This window comes from Pieris napi, chromosome 8 (genome assembly GCF_905475465.1).
Source record: "Pieris napi chromosome 8, ilPieNapi1.2, whole genome shotgun sequence".
NCBI classification, from domain to species: domain Eukaryota; kingdom Metazoa; phylum Arthropoda; class Insecta; order Lepidoptera; family Pieridae; genus Pieris; species Pieris napi.
In genome coordinates, this window is record NC_062241.1 from 4,798,800 (window position 1) to 4,820,792 (window position 21,993).

At 32.8% G+C, this 21,993-nt stretch overlaps 1 protein-coding gene across 7 annotated transcripts in view; it reads right to left on the reverse strand.

Moving 5' to 3' along the window:
* The window catches only part of LOC125051490 (stress response protein NST1), a 42,332-nt gene extending 21,544 nt beyond the window's left edge, over positions 1–20,788 (reverse strand). For all 7 annotated transcript variants that reach the window (XM_047651798.1, XM_047651801.1, XM_047651799.1 and 4 more), the window contains exons 1-2: positions 20,587–20,788; positions 7,385–7,560 (exon numbers count right to left, since the gene is read on the reverse strand). In XM_047651798.1, the coding sequence (XP_047507754.1) occupies positions 7,385–7,560; positions 20,587–20,632 (222 nt within the window). In that variant the 5' untranslated portion in view covers positions 20,633–20,788. The remainder of the gene's footprint in view (positions 1–7,384; positions 7,561–20,586) is intronic.
* Positions 20,789–21,993: the final 1,205 nt, after the last annotated feature.

Below are 21,993 nucleotides of genomic sequence, written 5' to 3' on the forward strand. Positions count from 1 at the left end.
TTGTTAGCGAAATGATGTACGGACTTTCTTCGACCATGAGAAGACTCACTCCAGCGCCCTTACTCGGTAACCTCCAATACAGCGATACTGATCCCGTCGTGTATGCAAGTTCAACGTATTTGTATATCCGTAGCGCTGATGGGACAACATAACCTTGGAATAGCGAGGTACACAAATATTATTATACATCAGGACCGCTTTTGAACGTTACAGAATAAGGGCTCGGGCTTGTTATTATCGATAAATCCAGAAATACTCGCTGCAAACACAAGGTTGGTTAACCCTCTATTTTTTTACCCTATACCCATTGTGCTCGCTTTTACCCAAGTCATGAACTACTCAATGCGGACAGTCTGCATATACTAATTCAGAAATAACCTACCATTTTTACGCCATTCGACTTCACTTATCGTTAAGTCAGAACTTCACAATAGCTAACTGAATAAAACTATACAATATCGATCGACAATCTAATCACTCCTATCTTCCGATTAGATAAATGTAATCCTTTGCAATCAATAGAAGTATAAGATAATACCAGTTTTCGAAAGTAATTGTTTTTTTAATTTTAAAGTTACCAAGCGCGAGTTCCATCTGTTCACGACAGATGGTTAGGGAACGAGATTTTACGAAAGATTAAGTGACAAGCTGTTTATGTGACTTTCATACAACTTTGGGTCATAGCTTTTACAAATTTAATATGACAATTATACATATTTCAATAATTTTCACTTGCAAACAAACACATCTTTGCCGCCTTCATAGAAATATGTCATAAATTTGTTACAGATAAAAAAGTATACATTATAGGAACGTTAAATTAAACATTATATCAAATCATATTATAAAATGAAGTCAGACATTGTGTCTATATGTCACCGTAAAATTGTAAACACCGTTAGATTGTAATATATCTCGCGAGATTGTAAACTGTCGAAAGATTGTGAACCTCAACGAACTGCTTACAATTTAACGTACTATTATTCGGTAGTTATATGAAATTGTTGGGAAGTAAAATTAATCTGTAATTGACCAAAGAAGTTTGAATGATAACTAAGTTAGTGTAGTACAATCTACCGAATAATAATACGTTAAATTGTAAGCAGTACGCTGAGGTTCACAATCTTTCGACAGTTTATAATCTCGCGAGATAGATTACAATCTAACGGTGTTTACAATTTTACGTTAACATATATACGCGATAAACTCAAAAGCTACCAATAAATCGTGTGGTTGTCAAAGGTGTATTAATTCTTTATTATTCTATATAAATTGATTAACAACTACTATAGACTAAATCCTCGCGGTAGCTGCCCGTAGAAACTTGTATAAATTTAATAACAAAAGTATTGTTATAAGCAGTATAAAAAGTAATACTATTCCCAACCTTTATTATAAATGCGAAAGTGAGTTTGTTACGCTTTCACGGTTATTCCGATTTTGATGTTTTTATAATGTAATGGAAAAAAAAGCCACTAAGTGTACAGCCATCGTTCCAAGCATCTTGATACTTTTATTGCAGCATTGTCTATGTTTTGGAATACACACACACACACATGTATTTATCAGTAAGAGATTGATCATTGAAATCTTAAGTAAATAATGTTATAAATTCGGGTAAATCCACTTAAAAGTCCTTTTGAATCTCTACTAACAAAACTGAGTTTCTTATAAAAATAAATTCAGTTTTCTCTTTGACAATAGTTTAGCTTGTTAAATTTAAATGAGTTCAAAATGCAAGCTGCTGACGCAAGGTCAGTAAAAGATCACCCTTTTAATTGCTTCATGAGAAACGACCTTGAATTATAAAAATCAAAGTAAAAAAACTTCTAACGAAAGGTACAATTTATATTAAACTGGACTGTATACTTCGAAACGAATATAATTATTGATAATAATTCTTTTTGAATCTTAAATTGAATAATCAGGTTGCCAGAACCAATATTAGTCATAGATATACAAGATAACGCAAATAGAATAGTAAATATAAGTAAATATATATATGTATATATATATATATATATATATATATATATAATATAGTAAAATCTACTGGTGGTGTCCACTTCCTTTATAATTATGATAATCTAGTAACCTCATATGGGTCTTGGCCTCAGTCTCGTTTCATAACTTTTATAAGCAAGTAATCAATCTTCTGTAGAGCAGTGTTGATTTTGAATCTGTTTCGTGATAATTTTTCAATCTAATAGGTGATCAGCCTCCTGTGCCTGACATACGCACAGAAGTCCACTTTTTGGGTATAAGGCAAGCCGGTTTCCTCACGATGTTTTCCGTCACCGTTCGAGCGAATGTTAAAGTTTAGCGCACATTGGTGCACAGCCGGGGATCGAACCTGCGCCCTCAGGGTCACACGCTAAAGCCAATAGAACTGCTCTTATTGCCTTTCTAATGACATTACTAAATTTGTAAGTATGCCTTAAAGCAATGCATGATGATAGACATTTCCCTAACCCTGTCTATACTAATCTCAAATATGAAAGTGAATTGCGTTGTTAGGATTTTTTGCATAGTCTGCAAAACGTGATAATTGGTGCGCGTAATCAAGCCTCTAATTGGATCCACAGAACGACGAAATATTACGAAATCTGTTTTCATTAAATATCGTTTAAATACTTCAAGAATTTGTGTCAATTCCTCTTGTAATTGCTCTCACAATTTTATGTGCCTATATATAATGTTATAGCGCCATATTTACATCACAAAAATCAATCTACGAGATTGATAGATCACACCTAAAAAACCTAGATCTCCAATAATTGTATGAAACCTGGTACACAAAAGGTTTTTATAAAAACAATTGACACACGTATTTGCGTCCAATTGGTAAAGCTATAATCGATTTTCATCTTTAATACCTTAAAAAAACGATACAGTACGTTAAACTTGAAATATCCTTATTCTCGACGTCGGGAGTTAATAAAACGGACGAAGAGGCTCAGTTGATAGCAAAAGAGATTACAAAAGCCTCCGCCGTGTAATATTATTACGCTTAACGGTACGTTACACTGAGCTCTCTATTTTTTATTTATCAATCCATATACTTGAAAAGGCTTATATGTGGTCATTCAAATTTTAATATGATAAATTAAAAAAAAAGAAAAATGAGCCTATTAGTATCGACTCTCATCCCTGAGGTCGTAGGTTCGATCCCCAGCTTCAATGGACTTTCTGTGTATGTGCATTTAACACTAGCTCGTGCGGTGAAGGAAAACATCCTCAAGGATCAATCCTGAAACCAGCATGCCTTAGACACAAAGGTGTTCCTTTGATTGTTGTTGTTGACTTGTCTGTTAATAAAATTGTTCAGAAGTGCGTCATCCAAAATCAAAGTACTAAATCTCCATGCTTCGATAGGAGACGGTACCATAAGATGGGCTTATTACTACATACTTTTTAAAGTGTGACAAACATGTTTCTTAGATGTTGATTTTCCAACCTCTTCTCAATCGAATCTTCATACAACCCATCTGTATTAACCCTTAACACACAGGCCCTGAATTCGGACCCAGAACTTGGGTAATCTAATATATAAAATTCTCGTGTCGCGGTGTTTGTAGTTAAACTCCTCCGAAACGGCTCGACCAATTCTCATGAAATTTTGTGTGCATATTGGGTATGTCTGAGAATCGGACATCTATTTTTCATCCACCTAAATGTTAAGGGTAGTCCACCCCTAATTTTTTTTTTTTAATTTTTAGATTATTATTTTATAATTTTTTCATGAAAAAATACATACAACCCCTAATTTTCACTTCTCTAGATCAACCCCTATTTTTTATTATAAATTATATACATGGCAAAACGACGTTTGTCCGGTCAGCTAGTTTTAATATAGAAATCGTTACAGTATTAGCAGACAGGATCGACTAAAAGCCATTATATCAACCTAATTATGAAATGCAAGCAAATATGAGCGGAAATATCTGAAAGGCTGTGGCTACCCTTGGCGCATTGCTGACCCCTTACGTAACGTCTGCATAACTTCTGGTCTACTAGTGACATTCCATTTATTTGTTCGTTTAACATAATTAACAATTCTTTTACCCTAAACGATAAACTCAACTCTTGCATCTCGCATCAATTGATTTTATAACGTAATTCCGTTAAAACTTGTCTATCACCACAGTAGTTCTAAATATTTTTTATTACAGCTGGTTGATTGCCTTTCGCTAGATGGAAGACGAAGACGCAGGTATAGACTAAGTTCTAAGCAAGTTTAAATTGGGTATATAAAAGTTTATTCAAAAACATACTTAGAGAACAAAATGTATATTATATATCTAATATATAAAATTCTCGTGTCGCGGTCTTTGTGGTTAAACTCCTCCAAAACGGCTTGACCTATTCTCATGAAATTTTGTGTTGCTATTGGGTATGTCTGAGAATCGGACATCTATTTTTCATCCCCCTAAATGTTAAGGGTAGTAGTCCACCCCTAAAAATTAATAAAATATTTTTTCCTGTTTTTATTTTTTTATGATTACAGCATTAAAAAATATATACAACCTCTTACTTTGACCCCTCTACAATCAACCCCTATTTTTTTATTATAAATGATATACATGGCAAAACGACGTTTGCCCGGTCAGCTAGTATTATATATTATTATTTCTATATAAAATGATGTCGTATAATAATTAAGACACATTTATTTGTATGAATAACACTTTTAAATTCCTACCGAACAATGTAAAGTCTAATTAATAAGCAGCGGAAAGGGGAAAAGCAATTTCCTCTAGATTACGTCACAAGTCACCAGAACTAAGTCAAGGGTTCTTGTACTGAGTAAAAACACGTTATATGGCTTAATAGAGGCATTTAGCGCATCATACTGACGATAATTTTGTTTTTATTATATTGCTGTAAACGTTTCATTTATGTATTAGTAATTTTATATAGAGAATATTGTTCTAGGTTCTTTGAGAAAGTTTAATTAGTTAACGCAGCTTTCGTCAGAAATCGAACTCAGATTGGGTTCAATTCAGGTTCAAATACGAAGAAGGTACGTATGTATTTAAGTAACATTGCAGAATTTGTTAACTATAACCTCATTTATTTCACGGTTTCAGTTTACGTGAATTAATATCTAACAAGACGACCTAGGCGTTAGTACAATAACCGTGAAATTTCTATGATAAAATGCATTTTAATGGGCTATACCAAATTTAATTATGCGTTTATGTATTTCCTAACAGCAACGACTATACGTGCATTCTAAATTTAAAAATCGAACGCTAGCTAAATATATTTGCTATTTCAAAAATAGAATAGGAAAACGAAAATCGAATGCAATAAAAACTAGGCTTTTTGTCTGACTGCAAATTAAAATGAAAACAGCCAACAAATATTCAATAGCGTACTGCAGATCAGTGCTGCGCAAGTAATATTTCTCGTTTATCGTTGATCTGCAGAATTCCGTTATATTCACCTTTGATCTCGAATTGCATTCATATTTAATACTAAATGATCTTCAGATTAAGTGCATTAAGTGCTATTTGATTAGATTATAAGTGATCAAAAAATTATTTACTAAGTCCTTGACGCGTATTATTTTGAGTCGATAAATTTCCTAAGTAAATTAAAAGGCCGGCAACACACTTGCGAACCTTCTGGCAATGTTGATGTGTGCCCGTTTGGCCGCTGTTATATAAAATAAAATAATAATAAATAAACTGATGTTGCCTACGGCTTCGAGAATCTGTCTTAATAAATTCTTACCGATGTATCGTTTTCAAATAATTTTGAAACCCAATCGCAATGGATATTTGTGTAACTGTGTTCCCTTCACAACTTTTTAATTTACACTTTATCCTCTATCAAAATTAATAGCTTCACTTTCCAATTTTCTAATTTTCACTATCGTACGTAAACGCGTATATTATAACTGGAGTGGAGAAAGTTACATGCACTTTACCGTACGCAAAAGCCGACGGTCATTGTAATATTTAGTGTGCATTGCGCTTTACTTCCAGCACTCAAAATGAAACATCCAGGGGCCTTAGTCAAGATGCCTTAACAGTAGTGTATGTAGAACGTCAAAAACTAAATTTGTATGAAAACTTTTTGACACGAACTGTCATTTCCATACAAATATAGTTTTCGACTTTCTACATACATAGTCTAGTCGACAAGTTGAAAATGGAACAAAATAGAGATACTGCTCTTAAAATTATGTGCGATAGCTCATTGGAACCGGAATGACGCCTAGAAAAATGTGCTAATAAAGTTGTGTTATAATTTAAAAAAAAATATTGATTTATTCAATTTGTTAAAAAAAATTTTATCAACAAATGGCGGGATTTTTTTTTGCAAATCAATAAATATCTTGTATTAATAAAAAAACGATTATATGATGATTTAGAAAAGAAAATTTTTTTTTAACAACATTACATGGATTTTTAAGTTTTGTTTAAGTAAAAAAAATGTTATAAACAAAGTATAAATATTTTTTTAACTTTTATGGCACGATCTTGTTAAGTATGTATGTAAGAAAGGCTCTACGAAGCGAAATATTTTTACGACCATTATTTAAACATTTTTTTTCACTTACAATTAAGACGGTCGTTCGAGAAAATTTCGTTTGTTAACAATTATTTAACTTGTTGAAAAATTAACTTTAAGTAAAATTTTCAACGGGAATAAATTAATTATAGTGTTCAGAACACACCATAATTTTTTCAAATTTAAAAAAAAATATTCAATACCTTAAATAAATTAATTAATGTGCCGTAGTCGCTTTTGACGCCACGCGCGAATCCTAAAAATGTCACCCGCAGACCTATTTTCAGCGTTAAATTAAAATTATAAATAATGGAGATAGAGTTCCGGGAGCTTGGAGTTTTTTATTGGAAATTTCCTCTTCTTTCAGAATCTTTATTTGAAATTTCTTAAATATTAATAGTTTGTTAAATATTGGCAAAAAACTAAATGCCATTTTTTTTTCATCTTTAATTGTCTATAACATTTGCAATTTTTTATGTGCTAATACACGCTTTTAGCACATTTTTCTAGGCGTCATTCCGGTTCCAATGAGCTATCGCACATAATTTTAAGAGTAGTATCTCTATTTTGTTCCATTTTCAACTTGTCGACTAGACTAACACTACTGTTAAGGCATCTTGACTAAGGCCCCTGCACACAATTTAAACAGGATTTTCATTTTCAACTTTTAATAGAATACGCGGCTCAAACATTTTAAAAATGAATTTTCATTGCAAACTGGTTTAAAATTTCGCTCCAAAACCGTTAACTATCTAAAAATATACCAAAAGCTAACACGGTTAACAGTAGTTAACTCCCAAAATCCCCCAAAGCGAATTTAACCATCCACCTGACACCATAAGCCCATCACAAATTCCCTCACCTGTTGCCGTCTGTCATCATCTCTTGCGCGCTGATCCGCCTGCCTCTTCCGCCTGTCTTCATCTCTCTTCTCGCGTTGCGCCTGCGCCGCGGCCGCGTGCGCTCTCAACTCGTCCAGGCGCTTTCTTTGTTCCGCCTCGCGTCGCTCGCGCGCTAATCTTGCTCGGTCAAGGGCCTCTGTGGATTAAAAGCTCTAATTTAATACTTAATACCTATATTATTTGCTCCAGTCACAAATATATTGAATTTAGATTCTATTATGGATAGGATAAAACTAGATATCAGTAATAAATAATAAATTGTAATTGTCTTACTTAAAGATACATATTAATATTTCAAACAGCTTGTGGCACCCAAAATTTCTAAGGCGTGTTTTGATTGCACTATTGAGAATGTGCAATTACGTCTTATTTACCAACTAATCGATGACGGTGCTAAAGAGATTGTACTCATAAGTAAATAAGAATGCACAGAATAAGAAATCATACAAGCCATTATTGCGTAAGCATTACGACGTCTCGAGAGGAACAAATGTATCAAACCGCAAAGTACTCGCAAATCGAACGTGCGATCATTTTTAGTCCAGACGAATGCGTTCTTCGCTGCAATAAGTGCATCCAAGTTCTAATATTTTTAGGAGCAGTGTTGGTCTAGTGGTTTCAGCGTGCGACTCTCATCCCTGAGATCGTAGCTTCGAACCCTGACTGTCCAACAACGGACTTTCTGTGCGCATTTAATACTTGCTTGTACGATGACGGAAAACACCGTGAGAAAGGCCGAAGACCCAAAAAGTCAACGGTGTGTGTCAGGCACCTGCCTATTAAAAAAAAACCAAAATGCTAACAAAACAGAAACAAAAATCTGTGGACCAGATCTTAAAGCTTGTAAGCGCCACTGGTTTTTTTTTAAATGTTTTTTAGATATAATACCACTATCGCAAACATTTTCTTAACTAAAATTATAAAATAGGAAATATTTACTATAAAACGGTTAGTACTTTCTTCATTAACTTACGACGAAACGGTCCATTTTAAAAATAATTTTTATTACTCGTTACAAATCGGGCGTAAGTGAAAGTTGTAATAAAATTGTCTTGATTGTAAGAAATAAGTTACTGTTGAAAAGCCAAACTAGGTTATAATACTGAGAAAATGTTCTTTACGGTTCAGACCCAAAAACTCAATGTAGCAATATCTAAGTCTGAATAAAAAACATGGCATGTCCCGCATCGCAACGATTACAGTTAATTCTTAAAGTATTCACAATAATTGCATCCTTCAACAATCTAGATGATTACCAAATGATTGATGACGTTCTTTATGGAATGCGGATAGAACATAATATGCATAAACTAGTTTAATTGTATTAAATTTCAGTTTACGCATTTTAAATCTAAACATATTTCATAGTGTTTAATACGTTTTACCGAATAATATTTATTTTATGCTTTGTTGTACTATCCACTAAGTCGTCAGAACTTTAGTTTAGACTTTATAACTAAAGATTAATTTTAATTTCAGTGCAGGGAGGTTTAATCGCTTTTCTTAACTAGACTCACACAAATTAACTCTATCTCAGAATAAATTGTTTTCTAACTTTCCTTGCGTGTTACTGGTGTCCAATTAAAGATAACTGGCTATTAATTTATGCCCTTAACAATTGAATGCCCTAATTCTTTACACGCTCAGAGTATGGGTCATGCTAGTTGCCATCTCCGGTATCACTAATATGATTCAGATTCAATGGTTCCATTTGTTGATCTTTTTGAAATTCAGCGACTTAACACCTCAAATCATTGAGATTGGTTCCCGCGGAGGCATACGACATTAAGAATATTCAATTGATTACATAGATTTAAATAAGTTGCATTTATTACTTATACTATCTTTTGGGTACAGCTCCGAATGCAGTACATAATGTAGTAGTATAAGATCCCGCTATACAACGACCTTCACCGAGATGCTTATTTAATGAAACTTATTTTATATTTAATTTAATATGTCAATAAATATAATCCATATGGGTTGCCTAGCAAATTTCAGTCCAGAGTATGTTTAATTAATATTAAAAAAAAAATGTTTTGTATAATTTGCATGTAGTAAATTTTTTGAACTTTTTTCAATCAATATTTTTAATCAGGGTAGTATTACATATATATGTATCACTATAACCTTCTTTTATACTAAAGATGTATATATATGTACTTTAGTGTCACATAAAAAATATACACATAAATAATTAATTGATTAAAAACAACCTAACGTTTGCATATTCTATGGGCTTCATACTTTCGATTGGTATAGAATTTATCTAATAATCATACCGGTGAAATGTTTAGAAAAATATTTTGTTTTAATATTAAAAAAATACTCTGGACTGAAATTTGCTAGGCAACCCATATGGATTATATTTATTGACATATTAAATTATATATAAAATAAGTTTCATTAAATAAGCATCTCGGTGAAGGTCGTTGTATAGCGGGATCTTAGACCATAGAGTTATAATTTACCTAGACAGAGGTCTGTGCAAAAAAGTTATTTGAACCTAAGAGAAGGACAACTTTTTGTTCACAACAGACGAACTCCCCGATTCCAGCTAACATATTGATCCCTCACGCCCACTCAGTACGGCATTGGCAAAACATGTCAATGCAACATTTTGAAACTTATAACTGCGTAGGTTTAATTAATGCATAACTACATATGCAGATAAGATTTAGACACTTCACCTTCACCTATGAATATTTGTTTAGAATTGTGAGGTTTCCTTGAATTTTCTAGAATTTCCTTATTTCTCAAGTTGTTCAAGTGCAATCAAATTGTAGCCATTTAGGTCTTCATATATGTTATTATAAATCAGCCAAATCGCAGACAACAGTAGGATAATATATTTGCTTGGACGAGGTCCACAAAAAGCTAATTAAAAAAATATCATCTAATACTACTACTAAATGTTTGACGGGGAAACAAAAACATTTACAGAAAAATTTTAATATAGTGAAAACTATAATACTTGAAGACGCGTGCTAAGCGTATATAGACACCTTTATTCAATACAATAATATTTTTATAAGCACCACAAACGATGGAATGTACCCATTCATTGGACAGTTCGATACTATGAATAGCGTAAACAAAGCGTTTCATACGCGTGGAATTTGTTCAGCTATTTTTATCTCCGTACGTAATTAAATACTAAAATCTGTTACAGCTTCACTGTGCACTTCCTCATTTCTTTTCCATTCCACATCATTTAAGATTTAAATGTCACTGTACATACTAGTAGGACTGACAAATGCAATATACGTAGACATGTGTTTGCTCCCATGGCCCATCTCACTCCACACTTTAATAATGTACTGGACACTGGAACATACCGGAGTATGTATAAAATCCAATCCGATTAAACTCTCTCTAGACTTTCTTTCGTATATTATTGGTTTAAAAACCAAGGGGGCGAGCTCGACTGTGTATTAAGTTATAGAGAGATTGACTCTTAGCAGGCTCATCCCCCGTATTCAATATCAATACCGATCCCAAATTCATGCTGAATTTTCGTATAACGTAGTTTCAAGTTTGCGACTTCCGCGCATAGCAAGCACATCGTTGGGTTCACAATGGGTTTCATCGTTAGGTGACATATATCGCATCGGCAGTATCAAATTGGGTGGATTTGGCCCAATTATGTACTTAACAACTATTGGATATGGGCTGTAAAGTCCTACTGGTGTGTGGTACGGGTAATAATATAATATATTTGTTACACATACTGTAATAATTACTATATAACCTATTTTTCTCTACACAATAATCTATTGCATATAAAAATTATCTCTTTACCCATTTCTGGAGATATAGGGAAGTCTATCGATATGGGAAGATAAACGTTATCTTTTTATTGGAGTTAGACATGCATCAAGAGGTTCAAGTTTTTGTATGAATCAGTGAATTAATTCGTTGAAATTTAAGTATATTTCCTGGTTACTTGGAATGTTATTGCTAGATTTTTTAAAGTCGAATCAAATTTTATAACACAATTTTCCGTCAAGAGATCCGTGCGTATTTGCACTCGCTATATTTTGACATTATCATTTTCAAAGTGCCACGAGAATGATAAGTACTAAAGTATAACTCGTATGGTCTTAAGTAGCCAGTTGCTGCTCAATAATTTAACATCATTAATAATACAAATCTTTCCAGTAATTATAATCTCGAAGTGAGCGCAAATGACGTTGAGTCTAGCCATTTCGACCAGGAGTTTTTGTCTGGTTCAATGACAGTGCCTCGTCATGTTTCTTACGGTAAAAGTGCAGATTCATTTGAATTCTCTTAGAATTCTTTGTCGAACTGCGTTTGAAATACAGATTATTTACTAAACATCTGAAAATGTTCAATCATTTAAAAGTTTGGCTCGTACGGTTTCGGTATTCAGGTAGTTATTTCTTTGTACTTAAAAAATACAATTATAAATTGAATATTGGTGAAAAGTTGTCTTTAATCTTTTTTATATTTATAAAAAGAGCAAAGGGTTATTAGGTTGTATAAAATAATCTTTATATTCCTTATGTTGAGGTTTCCAATCAAATCTTGAAATCTTTAGTAAAGCTAACCTACTTTACACCTAGAATCTGTCAAAAGCTTCTTCGTCTTTCACTCAAAACCTTGTCTATCCTCAGGCAATTCCATTTTGACCTCCTCTTCAATAATGAGAACCAGGACAGATTTCTATAGGACGGTCCCATTCGTACAATAAATGTTTGTATGCGTAATAGTTGGCACTTTATGCAGTCCGTTAACCACCGTATCAAAACCGCATGTCAACCCACAACCGTATAGAAAATTATGGCAACGATCTATTGATTTGCAATAACTGTTTTCTACAATGGTACGATAAGTAGAATAATATAAAATCTCTTATCGTACGTACTATAGAAATTCAAAACAGGTAAATCAACCTGTAATAATGAGTTGACAAAAATAATAGGAGGAAATTTGATCATGTTTAAAACTCAACTGAGGCCTGTCTAATTGCTCTTCAAAATAAAGCTATATTATTTTTGCATGATTGAAGGACTTCTATATTTTGTATTGAATTATTTCTTTGTTCAATGATCGTTAATTCTAAGCGAGATAGAATGCAGAATATAGATTGGCATCTCTTCCTATTGACTAACATGGTAAATACGCGTCATAATGACAACATTGTTGACGCACTGAAGTGAACTAAGAAATTCTAATTCCTGTTGTAGTGAAAAGTATAGGTATACTTAGTGATTCCTCACATGGTTTCGTTTGTGCTAGTGTCATTTTTGTTAGCTGTAGTTTCAGGGTTTAATTATTTTTGAAGTTATACTTCTTTAGGCGCGTTATGAAATATTGATGAGAGTGACATTTTACGATGCGCGCGCACCGTGACACAAAATTAACAGAATGAAGTTGCCCACGGAAGATGCTACGGCATTGGACATAATTTAAAAACAAGATTCGAATAATAATAGAATTTATGTTACACAATGTAAGAAAATAATAATAATTATTTATTTATTTAACTTTTCAAATGTAAACTGAACTTTATTGACTATAATGACTCCTTTTCCAGTCTTTGATTATTTAATTGTAATTAATTATTTGCATGCAATCAAAAACTATTTTTAATAATGCCAAAGAAGTATAACTTCTTACGAGCGTACATAAGTACACGCACCCTTTTTTTCAGAAGAGCAGCTGGGGATATTATGTTGTGTACATTAATAATTTAAGAACAAGAAAAGTAATTGTTATTAACTCTTCAAAGCCACGTAATTATTCGTTTAGGAGGGAATCAAAAATGTTGGATATAAATTAAACTGTTTGGCTTCTTAATATGTAATGAGGGTGAACTTAATTTTCACTGGAAAATTGTATTAATTTTTCAAGCATTACGCCATTTCTTATTAGCATTCATTATATCTGTGGGCATCAATATGCAATGCCTACCGTTTCCGACTAGCTTAACTTATTGACACCTACGCAAACCTAACTCTTATTACAATGTATTAAGGATGAATAACAAAATTGTAAGTTATATCAATCAAATTTCATCTCTATATACCGGCTGTTTAGTGTTGTTTTGTATTATCAACAGCTCAGTTGATTGAACCTAAGACAAGGTCACATTACCTAATAAGAAATTGTTATATTTGAGTTTTGAAGTACTACCTATAATACCTTTTATTGCAAGGTGGATGTTCACATACAAATTAAATACATTTACAAATAGATATCTACAAGAAATCACAGACAAAAATATGTAGTAATAATTAAGCTAAATAGTAAACATGACCTGACGGCTTAGAGAAGCAATGCTTTTGGAAGCTTTGAGATGTAATGTTGAATTACTTTTTTTTTGTAAACATAAAATTTTTTTAAGATTTCAAGAACTCAAACTCTCTAAAAAAGGTGGAGAATCCCCTTCTGGGCGTCCAAAACCGGGACACTCAGCACCCGGTGGTGGACGTACAGGCTGCCTTTCGTATTCTGGGGGGGCAATTACTCTTGAAAGGCCGGCTTGCGCACTTGCGAGGCTTCTGGCAGTGTGAGTGTCCATGGGCGGCGTTATCACTTAACATCAGGTGAGCCTCCTGCCCGTTTGCCTCCTATTACGTTAAAAAAAAAACTTATCGATTTTTTAACAACCTCTTCATCTTACACACGTATTCATTTATTTGCCAGGAATCAAACCCAGAGCCTCCAGATGATACACATTGAAGCCCAGGGTTGACATTATAAACTTGTAAAATAGGAAAAATCCTATTAAGGCCAGCTGTAATGCGTCACACTATTTACCATTACCGATTTAAATGTCTATTGTCTAGTTCTATATCAAAGGAATGTTTTAACGAGCTAAGAGCAAATCTATATCGCGGTCTTGAGTTCAAGGTCATTTCTCGAGATAAAAAACCAGTTTTCTGTTTGTGCATCTCACCTTGACGCCCTTTTTATAGAGGCTCTACTATGGCATTTGTTAGATTGTCTATGACCTAGAGATAACCAACGGCGGATCCAGGGGGGGGGTCATGGGGGTCATGACCCCCCCCTGAGCAGGACTTAGGTGGACCACTAATTGAACATAATGATTTTATATATAAATTTGTCGCCATACAGATTATATGTTACTACATACCTTCAATATTTAATTATTTTTTATATAATATAATAACTTTGTATGATGGCAAACGTTTGGGAATGAACGCATCGAAAATTTGAATTTTCCGCGCCATACTTGCGCGCGCTTGTCGCTATGAAACGTCTAGCTAGACCTTACCTCAATCGGAATCGAAACGACTAAACTTCAACATATCATAACATAGTCTTATTTTAAATTGTGACATCAATATGTATCCTAATAGGAAAATTGGATACACTACCCTGTCAGCGAAGCGACAGCAGAAAGGTCTTTCTCTACGTTGCGCAGAATTAAATCGTGGCTAAGATCTTCAATGGTTGAAGATCGCCTAACCGGACTGGCACTTCTCCACGTTAATGAAAACGTATCCGTTGACGTAAATGACGTAATAACGCGTTTCCGGAAAACACGTTAAAGAAAAATTGATTTAGTTATTAAAATATATGTATTTTGTTTGATGGAATCCCTTGTCGTACCATCTCTTCACTTTTGCGAAGTTTAGCGTAATACCCCTCGACATACCTCTAGCATTGATATACAAAAAACCCAAGATGCACAGTCTCATATAAAAGTAACGCTCGAAAGTGTCCCGAAACACTATTTCTGTCCATAACAGTATATGTTACAAGCATATATTATTGCAAAATCAACCTTACGCGAATTGCTTAAAGTTGTTATTACAACGCAGTGTATACGTACTTAAAGCAATAAAATTTTACGACCGACCGTGGTCGGTAGGACAAGGTATTGAGTGGAGTCGAACATGACTTTTTTATTTACAACTATTTAATATAATTTTAAATTTATCCGACTTTTCGGGTGCTTTACAGCGTGAGTGGTCACGGTGACTGAAGACAAAAGGTGTTGGATGTTAAATAGTTGTAAATTTATAATAATACATAACTTAAATCCGGTTAAAAAGTTTTTTCTTTAAATTAAAAAAAAATGTTAAATTGGCTACCTCCTGACCCACACTTTATATAGCGTAAATATATTTGTCAAAAACTACACACAAAAAAGTTCAAGAGTACATAAATTTATTTATAAAAAAAAACACAAATAAATAACATCGACTCCACTTGTAGACGCGAGACTATTTGAAATGAGCGCACAATTTAGAATGTTGCGCTCATTTTTTGAGGACGTTTTTTTGACGTTGAGTGTGCATCTTGGGTTTTTTGTATATCAATGACCTCTAGCTGTTATGACAAATCATTCACCACGGTTATGTCATATAAATAAGCTGCCTCATTCCGTACGTGATAGTCAGGCCGAGCTAAGCTCGCCAAAACAGCCCGAGCTGAGCTGTAAAGGCCCTAAAGGCCAACACCGAGATTCCACTTCAAAAAAAAAAATGTGATAGTGTTTCTCTGGATGTCTTCAAGAGAAGATTAAGGTAGTCTTCAAGAGAAGGTAATATGTACGTGTATATTGGTTGGTCCTACTAGTGACGTCAATAATTTTTTTTAGATTCCTCACACCTGGGGGTATACGAAAATACCCCATGTATGTTCCGCGATTTTTTGTCGTTTTCGAGTTATACATTTTTTTTTGTTTTTTCAATATTTTCTGCCAGCGAGGTTTCAAAAATTCATATCTTTCTTTGTTGTAGGTATTTTGCAGTTTTTTTCTGTTAAATGATTCCAGAAAAAAATCCCAGCTTCTTAAAATTAAAGTTTAATTAACCATAAGAATAATAAAAGTCGAAAAAAAAAACATTTTTAATGCTTCAATGATTTATAGCCTATCCACCAAAAAAAATCCACCGATTACAACAAAAAAGACCAATTAAGTACCATTTTTTTTTCTATGATATTGGTAGCTTAAAACCCTGTGGAGTTTTTAAACTTAGCCAGAAGCTATGGAAACTTCTTTTTGTATTTTTAAATTGAAGTCGAATGTTTGGGCAAATCCAGCTAAAAACTAAACTTCTAACTTTAAAACCTTTTTTGAGTAGCTTTAACTAATTTTAGGAAGTTGATATTTTTTTATTTAAACAACATTTAAGACAATCATTTCATAGAAAAAAGATGCAAAATACCTACAACAAAAAAAGATAGGAATTTTTTAAACCTCGCTGGCAGAAAACAATTCAAAAAACACAAAAAAAATTATAACTCGAAAACTACAAAAAATCGCGGAACATACATGGGGTATTTTCGTATGCCCCCTGGGGGCATGTGAGGAATCTAAAAAAAAAATATTGACGTCACTAGTTGGACCAACCTGTATGTACACAATATTATGTGTTAAGTTTTTCAAGTGTACAATAAAGAATAAATATTTTTAAGTGCAATACTTACGTACATTAATAAAATACCTACTTTTTACTTGTATCTATTGTTATCAAAATTAAATTATAAGTTCTTTACTTGACCACGACTATGTGACCCCCCCCTGGCACCAAAGCTGGATCCGCCCTTGGAGATAACTGAATGAACTTAACCATGCTTAAAAGGCCCCGTAAAAAATTCGTGAGCCTTTTCGCAGCGTGAGACAAGTCTCCTGCACATTTGCTCTCTGTTCTATAAAAAAAATTACAACTTTGACCATTTGATATTCGGTTCTAGGGATGTAAATCAGGAATTTGCCTTTTGTACTAATTTGATGAATTAGACATTTATACAGACAAAATTAGACAGAATATAATTTTCTATGCATTGTATAATAATATTACTTTGTGATAGTGTAGAATATACATTTACTTAAATGTGGGCATAAAGAAGATGTTAAATAAAGTATGTTTTCTTGTCAACAAAATTATAGGAATTGACTTATTAATTCTAGAATATTTATTTCTATATTATACATATGAAAAAGTTTCTACATTTTCAGCTTTGATTTTCATAGTCCATTATGGTGCTGACATCTTAATGCTATATTGGAATGTTAATAGCAACCTTCCAGCCAATACTTATGTATTGATGATATATATGTCATCCTATGTGTTTTGCAACAAACTAGCACAAATCTATGAAACATTTGCTTAGCTAATCATACACAATGTGTTTCATGATGACACTAATATAAATTCAAATAATATATTCGAGAAACTACGATTTTATAGGAATCAACAAACCTAACCCAAACCAAGTTATTTAAAGACTCCTTAAAGATCATCGCATATCACTTTATAGTGTAAGTCTAGTAGTAGGTTAGGCATAGAATTTTTATCTTAAGCTGCTCATTGAAGGTGAAGTTTTTGACCCTGAACAGATTTTCTATCTATAATGGCAATTAACACTAGCCCATTGTTAAAATAAATTTTTCGGTCACACAAACCTACCTGCCTAAAAAGAAAAATAATTAATAAGAGTCAGAAATATGTCTGCCCCAAGCTTCATTGGAGTTTATAATTATAACATTTCAACAATTTTAATAAGTATTCATAACAAGCATGCAAAAAATATTGATCAGTATGACCTATAGTTATAAATTATATTTTCAGTTCAACGCAATTTCCACAAGAAATGCTAATGGCATCATGATAAGATTTCTAAACACTAAGAACTTATTCAATAGAGATCATGACACCAGTAGATATTATGTAATCATTTTGCAATTAACAAAGTACATTCATTTTCGATGGTAAGAAAATAAGAGCTCATTCGGACAGCTCTGCTATTATTACAGAATTAGACTTAGGAATATACACAGATTCCTAAATATAATTCCATAAAGACATAAAAATGTCTACTAATCATAGAAACAGTTGTAGACTCTAGAAAATGCATATTAATTAAAGGCGTCAAAATTCAAATTTTTATTTAAAAACAACTTACTGTCTAAATTAAAAGAGTTGGTATTCAATAGTTCCATTTATATTGTTGATTTGTTGTATTATAGCAAGGAAAACAAGATTCAAACAAAAACTGTGTTGCATGTAGGTCAAAATCCCCAAAGAAATTTTTGATAGTTTGGATTTTTGTGAAATTCCCAATAAGCTTAAATATCAAATTCTTCTATTTTAGTGTTGAGGATATGGACAGTGGACACCAATGATGCCAGAATCCATGATACTACTTAATGGTCAAACAGAATATTAAATAAATAGCAATTTTGTTTTAGATTAAGAATTTTTATAAAAATGTTTGTCATTGTAAACAAAAATCTGTGCTATGTTCAAGTACTTTATGTTTATTATTAAAATAAATCCCACATTAAGAACAAAATAATGTTTTTCTATTAAAAATTGCTTTTACAAAATTCTAAATAATCAATTATAATCTATAAGATTTGGCAGTTGAGGTCAGTTTAAAGTTTTTTAAACTAAGCAGTCAACACTCTAATAATGGTATTTGTACATTTTAATCACCCAGATAAGCAATTAATTTGTCATGCATGAGAGTCAGCAGCATTCTTAAGTATAATTACAATAAAGGAGTGGTCTTGTTTATAAAGACAGGTGTAAATTTTAAGTACAACATATATAAGTTTTTGTCTGCAAGTCCCTTAATGACACATTTCTATAAATCATAAGTAATTAAATACTAATAGGCAAAAAATGTATACCATAAATATGTATTCACTCTTTTGCAGGAAATTATAATTAGAACTAAACCCACATAAAACATAGGCAAATATTTAATTTAGTTTGACAACAGGTAACACACTCTTCATTCTTTGTCAAGGTGGTGGAGTTTCTTTAATGGCAAGCAGGACAGATATTCATGAATTTCTGGGCAGTCAGATAACATAGTGGTATTTAATGTGTACTGCCTCGCCAGATTAATATAAGTAAAATCTATATGTATAGATCATCATCATCATGTGATGATTAATACAAATTATATTGTAAACTACAACTTAACGTAATAAAATTTCATAAGTCATATAATATATCCATAATTTGGTTTTGTCACTCTAATGTTCTGTCACACCCAAACATTATTGCCATGTTTAAATTTCAAACCATGACTCAAGGTGTGTAGGATGAATATGGTAATTTAGATACAAAATTTAAAGAATGTCTATTGTAATATTTTATTATGAAACCTTATAAAATGTATTATATATATCATAATAATGTATGTATCATAAATATATATTAATTTATATAAGTATCGTAATCTGAGAAAAATATTTTCTCATTTTGACAAGATGGTAAATGGTACTGAAAAAACTAATTCAAATTCTAAAAGCTGACATGTAACTTATCTGTAATATAATAGACAGTTAAGTCAAGTTTTGAAACATTAATTGAATCCCAATTGTAGGGCCAAATGAAATGCGAGAAATATTTTAAAGGTATTTCTTGTCACAACATTATATTATCTGATGTGCTAAATTGTATGTCCTTCAGCCTCAGCTATCTAGACTTTACATAGCCTAAAATCTAGATAAAATTGTGTAGCTAACAAATGTCCATTTACTGAGATTATTTTAATGAAATTAAAAACGTAATTTTTTTTTTGTTAACAAATTAATTGTGTAGGTTTAATAAAATATGATGATAAAACAGATCTACATAAATGAGTATACAGTGCACACTGCATGTACACAACATTGGGTTGATAAAAATAGATAAGATAAAGTAGAAAGTACGCAAATAAATGCAAAAAGTACGTCTTACGTCAGAATAGTGCTCCTATTAATGTTAATAATTATTGCTATGACTCAAATATTCATCATTCAATGTGAATTTTAGCCAACAATTTGTATTGATAGAAATACATCAAAAACCTCTGCTATACAGCATAACATTCAATTATTCGTGGATATCATCGGCAAAAGTAATATTGATAACCAACTCTTTAAACTTTGAAGGTCCATACCCCCTGCGTTCATATCACATTCCTGCGCACTCCTCACCGTCTGGCAGCCGTTTTGCTAATTATAGAACATACCAGGACGTCAAAAGTCGTCCAAATGAAGATGAAAAACAAAACATCAGCCTGCGTCGGCCACAACCCACTGCGGACGTTCTCGAAAACTGAATACAAATTCACTACGTGGGGCCACGACGCGGTTTAGGGTTAGATGATTTTGATCACATTTCACACTTAACTATCACGTATCGATTTAAAAACACAATACCTTTACTTTCAGCTTTTTCGGTAATATCTTTCACGTCATCAACCATCTTGCTCGATGACAGTCACACACTTTGTACACTTTTTTATTCGAACATATTTTGAAAACTCATACTTCGTTCACTATTTTCAGCCAGACGGCTAGCCGATCTATACAACGCACAACGCAACGCTTCGTTCCGTTCACTGCCAACGACGTATGGACGGCGAGTGGCAAACTAATGACAAATGTCATATGTCATTTAACTGACATATGTACAAAACAGATACAGGTAAAAATTTCAATTAAATATAAGATAATAACGGGTAAAATTACTAGGATTTCAAAATACGCGACTCGTTACAAATATAAATGAGAATTTTAATTTAATTTAAGATATCTCAAAAGAAATTTCAGTACATAGTTCTTGTCAGCGCCATCTTGAATGAGGCGTCTTAGCTACGTTGTCTTGAAGCTCGACTTTTATTTATAAAGTTTTAATACACATTAGTTTGATTTTCTGTACAAAGATGGTGCTGTAATAATTGTGTTATATGTTACATATTAATTCAGTATAATGATGTTTAAGATAGGATCGCTTACTTAATAATATAACATTTAAATTCTAATTGTTAAAGCGAATATAGAACACAACGTGCGAAGACTACGCTAAAGTTACATGGACAGATACTGGACCCCAGTGGCTATAGCTTCGATAGCGCGTTTCAGACATCTGCATCGCCGTGATATTTTGTAGTCGTAAATTGTAGGTGCGATATATTAATTGAAAATAAATGTAGCTGTTTAATAAAAAAAACTAATAGAATAGTTTTAGTATAGCGATTAATTGGTGATATATTTACATTTAGCGTAAGTGTTATGCCGGAGGCAATAGCAATTTAGCTTTTTTGTTACAAAATAGAACTGACTTCTAAATAAAGCATTTCAACGTATCTTTTTTTAATGGAATCTCGTTGTTGGCCTGAAGGGATTTGACAACTTAGGCCGGGAAGTTTCGGAGAGCGTAGTTCTGCCTGATAATGGGTTTTACCACAACTAGCGCGAGGGCGTATCCTCCGAGACTTGGGCCGTCGTGGGTAGGACATTTACCTGAAGGGCGGGACAGAAGCTCAGTGAAGTAAGAAAAGCACAGAGTAAGTGACCTCACCTTCCCCGATGAAGGAGATTTTTTTCGCTAATCTGAAGAGGCTTTGATGCGCCGGCGGCCTTGAACATTCTTCGGGGTCTGTTAAAACGGGGCCACCTACGGACTTTTGCTATCGGGAAGGGGTAGTAGTTGATGCTTTTACTCACCAACGGGGTGGGATAGTCTTTTCAAAGTGGTGTTACATTCGTACCACTACTACATTTTTTAATAAGTTAATGTGTTATAATTTTTTTGCGTTTAATTATATAAGCTATACACACAAT